At 37.7% G+C, this 11,816-nt stretch overlaps 1 protein-coding gene across 1 annotated transcript in view; it reads left to right on the top strand.

Annotated features, from left to right (window-relative positions):
* Positions 1–2,336: 2,336 nt before the first annotated feature.
* The window catches only part of LOC110073565 (protein FRA10AC1 homolog), a 43,246-nt gene continuing 33,766 nt past the window's right edge, over positions 2,337–11,816 (top strand). The window contains exon 1 of the mRNA XM_072995322.2: positions 2,337–10,749. Within this exon, the coding sequence (XP_072851423.2) occupies positions 10,717–10,749 (33 nt within the window). The 5' untranslated portion in view covers positions 2,337–10,716. The remainder of the gene's footprint in view (positions 10,750–11,816) is intronic.

Raw genomic sequence — 11,816 nt, 5'->3', positions numbered from 1 at the left:
TTTTTAGGAAATTAATAAAATTGGAATTATATAAAGTTGCCTTTTATTATTTAACCATTGACCTGAAATGGTCAGAGGTTTAAAAATGCTTGTTCTATTTAAATGCTATTTAAGTTAGTGATGGTTTGTTGTATTTTATTTTATTTATTGTATATTGTAATCTTGTATTATTCGATTGTAATGATTACTTGATGTGTTGTGAACTGCCAGAGAATGCTTACACTAATGGGGTGGTGTAGAAGTTGAAATAGAAAATAAAATAAATAAATACAAATTCCATGTAGAATTTCACTTACAAGAAAAAAAGAAAAAAACTTCACTTCCTGATTCAATTATAATGTAAATCTCTTATGCCTTAGTTATATTGCATAAATATATCAACCAAAAGTAGCTAGTTATTTGGAGAGCTTGGAAATACTACATTAAAATTAGCATTTTAATAATGCCCAAAAACATTTTTATGTTTAAAAATAACATTTAGAAAAGTAATGTTAACAGAAGATTCACTCAACTCACACTGTACCTCCCCAAAATAAGAGCCTGTACAGTACTTATCTTTATAAACTAGTTTATACTAGGTAGCTGAAACTTGATCCTATAAAATGCACATAGATTATGTTACCTAAAACCCTAGCCAAAGCACCCTAGCCAAATTGGCCAATGTTCTTTTGTGAGGAACATGCTTCTTGATTCAACAGCCTTTGGAGAAATTTCTGATCATTAAAAGTGAGGCATGTGTCATGCAAGTTACTATGATGCTGGTTGTTGTAGGTTGTGGTTCTGGTGTTCTGAGTTCTAACTCCAGTCCTCTGAAGATGCCGGCCACAGAGACTGGCAAAACGTTAGGAAGAAAAAACTCCAGAACACAGCCAAACAGCCTGAAAAACCTACAACAACCATCGGATCCCGGCCGTGAAAGCCTTCGAGAATACATATTATGATGCTGTTTGAATACAAAAGGGCAACGAAGGCTGGTGCTTTCACACAATTTGACTGAGCAGAAGAAATGTCATTAGTATTAGCTTTCTAAGTCCTGAAGGAAGAACCAATAATTCAAAAATATTGTAAATATAAGAATACTGAACTAATTAAAAAAAACCTATTATAGTCACAGAATAGTTTAATAGAACACATGTCGACAAAGGATAAAAGTTTTATTTTGAAAGCTGTTTCTTGCCTAATGGAATACCTATGTGTTACTAATTATTTGGCAACAATAGGGAATCATGTTAAAACATGGATTCAGTTAATCTCTAGCAGTAGTTTCTAACCTTGGGTCCCCAGTTTTTCTTGGACTACAACTCCCAGAAATCCTGGCCAGCAGAGATGGTGGTGAAGGCTTCTGGGAGTTTTAGTCCAAGAACATCTGGGGACTCAAGGCTGGGGACCCCTGATCTATAGTGTTGAATTCTATGCCTGTTTGGAAACTGCTATTATCACTGCACACAAGTGCAATGATGTTGTGCAGAAGAGCAAATCAACATTTTACATGGCAACTGTAAAAAGGAGGGCAGCCTAAACAAAAAAAGGATAACTTTAAACTGGATTTTGGATCGGGACCAAATTTGTCACAGATACACCAGATAGTCTGCTCTTGCTCTATGCCAGACTTGTGAATAGCCATGACAATTGCTTTGTGTTTGGGTGAGAAGTGATTAATTGATGAAAAAATGAGTCAGCTTCTGGGATTTGTCCCCTGATTGGTGTTATTTTGTGAATGGTTGGGTAGACCATCTCGAATGCTGCCATTGGTGTTGTCAACATTCAGCTGCCCTTTGCTATGTAAAGCTTGGCATCCTTTCTCCTGCTGGTAACACAGGCAAAAACAATATGCAACAATATTGGGCCATTTCCTAAGATTTTGAATCATGGATACATAAACACAATATCCCACATTTATAAACTGGAGCTTGTTTTTTTTTAAAGAATTGTATCCTGTCGTAGACTGTCCTTTCACAATACAAGAAGTTGTGTTAACAGAAAAAGATGTGCAGTAGGAAATGAGTTCTGTAGATACCTGTGAATGTCTTCATATTCTTTTACAAAGGAAAATATGCACAGGATCCTCGTGGCACAGTGGTTCAACTGCTGTACTGCAGCCAAAACTGTGCTCACGACCTGGGGTTCAATCCCAGGTAGCTGGCTCAAGGTTGACTCAGCCTTCTATCCTTCCGAGGTCGGTAAAATGAGTACCCAGCTTGCTGGGGAGGCAATGTGTAGCCTGCATAATTAACTTGTAAACCGACCAGAGAGTGCTTGAAGCACTATGGGGCGGTATATAAGCACCACACTTTGCTTTTTTTGATCATTATTACTTCAGAACTACTAATTCCTGCTTTCTTCTGCTTTCTGCTGATGAAAAATATCCTAAAAATGGAAAATGTAATTCTTCCTGTTATTTTTCTAAGTAACTTTGGACTCACCTGCATGGATATTTCATCTGGAGATCTCCACCTTTCTGGTTGCTAATTCTTGGATTACCTGAAGAATATGGCTTGGTCTGGTGCTAGAAATTAGATACACATCCCAGTATTCCATGACCTGACATGCCAGTTAAGTCCAGTAGCACCAAACTCTTTTACCTGAAGAGCATCTATAACTATCTATAATAGAAACTGTGCTCGGTTGGGCTTCATATTTTAGTAATCCATTCTGAGTATACCATTAAGCCCTGATATCGTACTTAGTCCGGTGGAAAAGTCATCCTTGTTAGGCTACGAGGTCATTTTGTGATAGGCGCTAAAGGGTTTCTGAAATTTTTGCTGTTCTATCTAGAAATGAAGGTGCTGGATACTATTTTTATCCCCATGATATGTGCTTTATCCTAACAGAATGTAACTTCAAACGCCAAAGAAGCCTGATCTGTAGGATCTTCATGTCTAGTTGTTAATTCCTTGTACTACCAACATCTTATTTTCTTGGATCCAAGAGACATCCTTTGTCTTCTGACCAAGGATGGAGAGGACCAAGTCCATCATTAGGCAAGGTGAGTTTGTTGCCTCTGTTGGCGTATGCTCAGAAGTGCCAAAAAGGTGTTGGAGGAGAGAACTGTGTGTTCTGTACACAATAATCCAGTTGCGTCTTTCAGGTCCAGTAAAGATTGCCATGCCATTACAAAGTCTGAATAAAAATGAATTGTCAGTCCACTTAGCTTTTGTACATTGCAGTTTTGAGATGAAGAAAGTACATTTCTTTCTTCATCTGAGGCAGCAAAATGTCTTGAGTCAGCTCAGGAGCTTGGGGAAAATTGATGTAATGCCAGTCTTAGGCTGTTCAACTAGTTAGGATAGTACAAGCTTTCTCTTCCTAAAGCAGAGACTGAAAGTAAAACTTGACTGGACCTAAGGTGAAGCCTCAGACACCTTCTTCTCACAGAGTGTGAGGCATAAATATCACCATTCAGAAGTAGCACCTTTAAAGAAATTAATAAAAACGTCTGCTATATTTTCCAGAGATACAAACAGGATCATGTGCGATCCTATTTTTGGCCACAGAATGATGGGCAATTTAAGAGTGCTCTAAGAGGGTTGTGACTATATAATTCGGACACCTCAAGTATTATTACATCCTATTTGCAATTTGGGAATAATGATGCTTACCTACTTCATGGGGCTGTTGTAAGGATTACTGAGATAAACTATATAATAGTAGAACATACTTAGCCCCGTTTAACTCAGTAAGGCTTACCTGTGAATAAATCTACCTAGGTTTGTAGTGAAAAGGATTTTAAATTATTGTTAGAGACATTATATAACTGCTATCTGATATAACAATTTAATAAATGGCATCCTGTATAATGTGTTTTGCATTGTAGAATGAAAATACAGTAGCTACTCCCCTGATCGTCTATGGCATGTAAAGATATTTTGCATGCAACTGGGTAGGGAGCCTTTGGAAATGAAAGTTCTTTTGTTATTTGTTTACCACAAATGAGTAAACGAGTTAGTGAACAAGTACTGGGAATGCTCAAAACTCTTGAGCTAATGTCGGGAACTGTTACCTTATATTGATTGTTTTTATTATGTGTTTGTGAGCCGCCCAGAGTAGACTATGTCTAAATCGGTGGCATATAAACTCAATAAATAAATAAATAAATAAATAAATAAATTGAGGGCTTATTTGCACGAATTTTTAATATTTTTAATCTGCTATGAAAAGCAGGAAGAGTAATTGTTGTGCATGGTTCAGTGCTGAGGAATCTAACCACAAGTAGCTTAGAACTAAGATGGTTATAGAGGTAAGTAATACACAGCATCTGAAGTATGATAAAATTAATTATAAAAAATTAAAATATGCTGCATCTGAAGTAGAATAAAATTGATTATAAAAAATTAAAATACAACTCATATTATTTTCATTATTTGGTAGTCAGTGCTGTCTTCTTTCTAACAGAAACTCCATTTCAGTCTGGCTGGTATGCAATATTAATAAATTATGTCTCAGCATAAAACTACTCAAGACACTTACAAGTAAGTGAAAAATGGAGTTTCACTAATTCATTTTACTTGGCTGCACTGAGTGAACTATTTACAGCCTTCTGTGTTCACATGATGATCCCGAATTAATAGAATCAATTTGGGTCAAATAATGCTGAAGACTAATTCATTTTGCAAATGATAAGAATGAAAATAATATTTGGGTAATGATACTAAATATTTCTATTGGACTTTAATTAAATTTGTACTAGTGTCATTTGCAATTATGAATTGTATTGCATTAGCTCCAATTGAAAAACAATAACTGTTAGAATACTGTATACCTACATATTTTGAACATAGTACATGGTACATATGGTAGCCTAGTAAACATTGTACTTCAGAAGATGAGCACTAGAGGCAGGGAATGTTTTTTGCTTCCTCTTCCTGGTTCTTAATGTATAATGTGGTTTTTATTGGTTTATTTCATAATCTATAACGGCCAAAATCCTACTGTGGGTTTATACCACCGTAAACATAATCATAGCAGTAAATTGCTTCTGACTGAGCTGACAATCACATTCACTATTGCATGGTAGTTGTGTGACTTAATGCACAAGTAGGAATGTGAGGAACAACTTCTGTGATTTATGCAATTGTATATATGCTGTAACTCTACAACAGAATTCTGGTCAGGATGTCTATATGAATATATAACCTCACTGATCCTGTGAAATAAAATAAATAGCTGTTTCGGTTTGTGCCAAGTGCTCCCAGAACAGTTTAAGGACTGATTACATGGTCTTTAACAATATACAGTAGGAGCCTTGTATCCCCAGGATTGATATCTGTGGTTTCATTTATCCATGGCTTGCCACAGCCCTTCATAAAGCATACCAGCCCCCTCCTTGTGGCCTTTGTCCAGCCCCCTTGTATGTTGAATATAGGTTTTCCTCATACCCCTAATTTCAGGAATCCATGGTAGATTGTGGAACCAAGCCCCCATGAATATGGGGGTCCTACTGTAGACATAAAGCAGGTCCAGTTATCTAAGGCAGCTCCTTGCCTCATACTGCAGTTTTTCTCTCAGGTTCCCCATTGAACTACCTGTGCACAGTCTACTTTGGGACCATGCAGTAAAAGATTAGTCCTGACAAACATACAGTATTTCAAGTAACTTCTCATCCTAGCCATTATGAAATCTTTTAATCACAGAACCCAATAGGTGTTCTTCAACCTTTATTTACATGATAGGGCCCTAGCCATCTTTGTCATCCTTTCCTACACATACTGTTTGCCAATATCTGTCTACTATGGTGACTAGTAACGGACATACTACTTAGGTCTGACCAAAGCAGAATAAAGCTTTGGTATTTTTTAAATGAAAGACATACATTCCTAATGTAAGTTTCTCAGGAAATAATCACATTTCTTACCAACAATAGTAAGAACTGATAAGGTCACTATAGAATCTGGCAGTTGCTCCTTTGTGCAATGAACAATTGTAAACAGTTTTTCCCGTTGCAGGCTCAGAATGTGACATGCTCATCCAGTTGCTGGAATTATTAAAATAGACTGCTAGTTCCTTGGGAGTGGATTTTTTTAAACTGGCTTTTATTGGGTAGTATGTATAAATTATTTATTTTGAATTATTTAAATAATTAACTTCTACAATGTCATTTTTGCAAGTGCTACATTCAGTCTTTTAAAGAGTCAGATCCAAGATGCAGTGAAATATTAGATGCAGAATTGTATCGGTGTGTGACACAGATGTGAGATTAAATTTCAAGAGAACTATGAATGGATAAATGTTTTCTCCATAGCTCTGGCTTTTTTTTTTATTTTTGCAGATCATTAGCTCTGAAACATTTTGAACACAACTATGGTTCTTTGAGGTTGTCTCTTGGATCATAGGAAACTGTAAATATCCCTGTCTGGATGGAGAGACCAGCCCTCAGAGGAGATTTATTGTGAAAACCTCTGTGTTGGCTTCCCTCCCAACAGATTGTGTGTTGTGGTGGCAGGGGAAGAAGCAGTTGTGAATCCATTCCCTGCTCCACCACTAGTAATATTCTAATGGCACGAAATGACAAAAACTCTCTCAAGTTTGTGTAATGTATTTCTTTCCCACTGATCACAATGGGAGAAAAGGAAGAAGGGGAAGGCATGAGGGGAAGCGAGGAGAAGGCTTGATAGGGTATAGGATGGTTTGGAAGCTCCAATACTGGAATTCGCCATCCCAGAAACAAGGGTTGCTTTCTTATCAATTAATGCCTTATAGATTTTACAGGCATGGAAGCAATATTCTATGATTAATGAATTTCATAATTGAAAAAAAGATTTTAATCACAAATAAATTCAGAGTTGGGTGTGTGTTTTTTGCATACCCTTTCCTTAGCATTGATGTATTATACTGTATGTGTAAGAAAACAGGATCACTTTTTTTGGAATCTGGAAACAATTATTATGTAAGCTGCAGTTTGGTTTAGAAAACACCATGAAAATAAAATTATAAAAATCTCTCATGAGTCTCGGGACAAATATAAAGACCCCTCCCTCATTTGATAATAGAAATTTTTCCCAGACTAGCATTAACGTATTTGTTGTATACTCTAAAGTGTAGAACATCAGCCAGGCTTGAAGATCTATAATCAAAGAGCTTCTGAGAAATACAACAGTTAAATAAGAACTATATCATCAGCGGTCCAGATATTGTTCCTTTAATTTTCAATAAAGAACTGTTAAGATATATAACTGGGCTAAACAATCCATAAAAGTACATACTGTGTTTCCCCGAAAATAAGACAGGGTCTTATATTAATTTTTGTTCCCCCCCCCCAAAAAAAAGCATTAGGGCTTACCAGTATTTTCAGGAGATGTTTTATTTTTTTCATGTAGAACAATCTACATTTGTTCAATACAGTCATATCATTTTCTGGTTGCTGCACAATGGTGGAGGGCAGGGTTTCAGTTAACTGGGGCTTATTTTCAGGTAGGGCTTACATTACGAGCATCCTGAAAAATCATCCTAAATCATCAGGTTAGGTCTTTTTTTCGAGGAAACAGGGTATTAACAGAAGTGAAATATATAGTGGTCTCATTTGGAACCTGGCTTGGAGATACAACCAGTAGAAAAATCCTAAACAAGAGACTACAATGATATAATACACTTCTCAAGCACTAGGATGGAACATCTTACCCCCAGAGTCACATTGTGCAGCAGACTCCTCTATCTGTATAACTAGATGTACCTGTATACAGTACATTCTATGACATCAACACCTTAAGAGTTGTACATGATGTCCCCAACTTTCAGCCAATGGCCACGTATATGCTGTTGTTGTTTTTTCTTTTAAACAGATAAAAACTGTGCAGGACTAAAACTGTACTGACAAATCTATTGCATTTAACCACTGGGATATTTTTACCCATCCAATGTAACATATTGGTTAGCCAGAATCCTATTGGTCAGTTATACTGGTGGTAAGTGCAGTGGCATAAATGGCACCGAGGCATTTCCATGATCACCTACATTTCCACTAGTGAACAAGCTGCCACTTATATCCCTTATTGTGTTCCAGTCATGCACAGTAAAGGACACAGGCAGCAACCCAGTACTTTGCAGAAATTCGCCACTGTGATGAACAATAATTCCATTTACATCACTACTGCTATAATTTATGAATAGGGTTCTGATCATTGAGACAAAAAAAAATCAAAATTGGTCAGCTGAGAATCTTAAATAACATGCTCTCATTGTTGAAATATAACATTTGTTTTGAGTGTATTTATCTTGTCTGAAAGAGAGACTTAGGTTCCTTGTGCAATCCTTTCTGTATACTTTAAGATATTCAATACTGTGGAAATTTATGTGGGGTTTCATGCTGCCTCAAATCTCTTCGAAGAGGATGCTACTTGCATTCAGTGAGGGGGGATTTGGCTTTCCTGCTCTCACTTTATATCCTCAAATCTATTTGCTAGTTTATACTAATTACTGTGTCTCACAGTTAACTATCCACCCTGAGCCCTGTTGGAATCTTCCTGTCTGGCACCACTCTTTAAGTGGATGGCTTTGGAATCTGTACATGTTAAAACATACTGTTTCCCCCCGACAATCCCAGTAGTAAGACCAATTAATTCAATATGGTGATGGTGTTTTTGCCATTTGCTAACTAGAGATAGTTATGAATTGCCAGCCTCAGCTGAATTACAACTGCAGCATCTGATCTAAATTTGATCCAGCAGCACCAAGTGCCTCAAAATCTCCTGTATTCTTAGAATTGCTTATTGATAGTTCAGGAAAAGACACCTACATTATTTGTCTATAAATATTTGTTGTCAGTTAATAAATATGATGCACAAGGCCTTGCGGATTAATAGATTAGGCAAATAGATTGTTTTGTTACCTAATGAATGGAAGATAGCCAGTATACTTGATGTATCTATGGATCTCATGACTTCTCCAGCAAAAAGTCATATTTAGAATATATTGGAATCACAATACCTTTTTAGGAAAGGCCTCAGCGAGTCATATAAGTACCGTCACTCCAATTTTCCTGATGCATCTCTCAGACATATGTTATGGTCATGTCCAGTAATGAAATCATTTTGGGGGAAAATGTATAACTTGTACTAATTCTATTGTGGACCACCCTTTGATCCTCATTGATGATTAGTTGCCTGCTTCTTGGAGATGAGGCAATAGTCAGCATAAATGGATGCATGGTATATAGATGATGGATAGCTTTTCAGACATTTGGAAACCTTTTATAGGTTATACATAATTTTTTTTTCTTTTGAAAATATGCTTCTAGTTTTATTGTATTTCCTTCTCAGCTGGTGTGTGTGTGTGTGCGCGCGCGCGCGCTCATGCTCTGGTTGACCCCATTCAGGGTGAGCCTAGAATTTTTAGTGGGTTCAGAAAATACAAGATACAGTACATGCAGTATACCCTAAACTTAACTATCATCCTAACCGTAACCTACAATACTTTGTCATTTCGTAAAGTCAGAAAATACTCCACAACACAGTGCAAGGTTTTAATTATTTTTTCCATCCTGGATGAAGAGTAAATCTTCCGAGTCACAGAAATTCCATTCAGATGCCAGGGCTCCATCCAAGAGTCATGAGATTTGTAGTTTCGTAAATTCAATGCTTTGTATTTGGGAAATGCGCATCTTTCCCAACTCCTCACTGATGAAAGGGCAGATACCCAAGTCATAAAAAACTTGAAAAACACCTGGTTTATATATTTTCAAACAGGAACAGTGCTATGTATGAAATAACCTAAATTCTTTGGAAATGGAGAGTACCACCATTTTAAGAAAATAAACGGTATGGGGCTTCTACATAACCTTTGAATGTAATTTTTGCTACCAGCTCCTTTCTTTTTTGGTTTGGATTGAGAAACTGTTCTATGAAATGCAAAAACTATGCACCACTTTGGACTGTTAATTGATACTAATAAAGTCATTCTTACACATCGCATGTATGTTTTCCTAAACCATTGACCACTGGCCAGCTGTTTGTGTGTGTGCGCGTGTGCACGCCCAACATGTTTTTTTTTTTTTTTTTTGATAAAACAGTACTTTTCCTCTAGACAAGTAGTTTCAGGTTCAGGTTTTAGGATAGAATTTAGTCAAATTCCTACACTGCCAGCAGAGTTATTCAGTGGGTAACCTGCGATGTAATTGTGTATCAGGAATTTGTTGTATAATTCGTCAGCCTTCAAGCTACATTTGTATGTGTTTTTATGGGAAAGTACGTAGGTTTATTTCAGATATCACAGAATCATGCACGAATAGAAGGAACGCTGCATCTGTTTTAATTCATATTCCAAGGGTAGGTAGATGAACAAACAAGCCATAAAACGATCAGCACATAAAGACACAGGCTAAAGATCACATCAAATTAATCCCATTGAACTAGGGGTTAGTCCCAAATCGAAGACTATAATTTTAATTGTGACTGTTATCAAGGAACAATTTCGAGCGATTCGGTTCACCGGAGGTCAAAGGAAGAACTCGGCTCCCTGAGAGATGCTGGCTCTCTTGCGCTTTCCTACCCATAGGAAAAATGCTCTCCCATTTCGCCGTTTTAAGAAGAAAAAAAAAGGAAGTTGTCAACTCCATGCGGACAAAACGCGAGCTTCTGCAGCGCGGCCCTTAAAGGCCCGTGCTACAGTTTCCGACAGGGCCCTTTTGGCTGAAGGACGCCACGGACGTGAAGCTTCGGCGCACCGGTTCTTTCTTCCAAGGAAAGAAGGAAGCTGCCAGATTAGGACGGGAAAGGTTGGTTTAGGATGGAACCCCCCGAGATGAAGCTCTCTAGTGCTGTAAGTAGGCAGCCTTTCCATGGGAGTGGGGGGGGGAAGCAAGGGAGAAGATAGAGCAAGGCCGAGGCTGTCGCCTAGCGACCGGTAGCTTCCATGGCGCCCCCGGTCTTCTGGTGGAGAAGGACTGGATAGTCTTTGGACGGATTAACAATAAATAATTAAATCGTCTGATTTTAAAAAAGATGGGAGTAGAGGTTCGCCGGGGGTGGTGTATGTATAAAGCTCCTTCATTTGCATGAAGCTTTGTTTCCTGCTTGTGCTTTTCTCATCAAATCTTCTTTGCACTTAATACTTGACGCGCCTTTTTATTTTGTAGTAATAAATCCCGGGGGAAGCGTCAGTGGAGACACCTACAAATATGTATTTTCTGATGATTTATCTCACACAGGTTTTGAGTTCTCAGTGTTCTAGATGAAATTCACTGGGTTGTCCGACTGCCTCTCCTTGTAATCTACCTCACGGGGCTCTTGTGAGATTAAAATAGTCATAATGTCATGTATGCCTCTGAACATCTTGGAGGAAAGCAGGATTCAACAGTTGGAAAACAAATGCATTGCGTTTAATCCCCACACACACACACACACACACACTTTCTACTCTGCCAAAGACCACATTCCTACCTACATAATCCAGGGGTGTCAGGTATTGTATTTTCTCATCCTCACTAGACCTCTGGCATTTGCCTGAACATAGACATACTTAAAACTGCAGGTAGCTGAATTGTGTATGAGATTCCTTATACATGTACTGTACATATTGAAATCCATAAGCTACTTAGAAGACTGTAAAATAGGGAACCCTACCTTATCAGGGCTGTCATTGGCATTTAGGCTTTTAAGACACTTCCATGGTCATCTCAAGTAGATTTTAAGAAAACCCTGCATGCCTCCCTCCCATACTGTATGGCTCTTGTTAGCTCTTTGATCATAGTGTGACATTTTCCTAATGATGTATGATTTATCTAAGACAGTGGCTGGAATCCTGTTGCACAGTTGTACAGATGCCGTGACTTTTTGTAGACGTTATCTGTTGCATACTGAGTTGTGCAACTCAGCATGCAACAGAAA

The sequence above is a fragment of the Pogona vitticeps genome, chromosome 3, assembly GCF_051106095.1.
Source record: "Pogona vitticeps strain Pit_001003342236 chromosome 3, PviZW2.1, whole genome shotgun sequence".
Lineage (NCBI taxonomy): Eukaryota > Metazoa > Chordata > Lepidosauria > Squamata > Agamidae > Pogona > Pogona vitticeps.
This window is presented reverse-complemented; position numbering and strand designations above follow the sequence as displayed.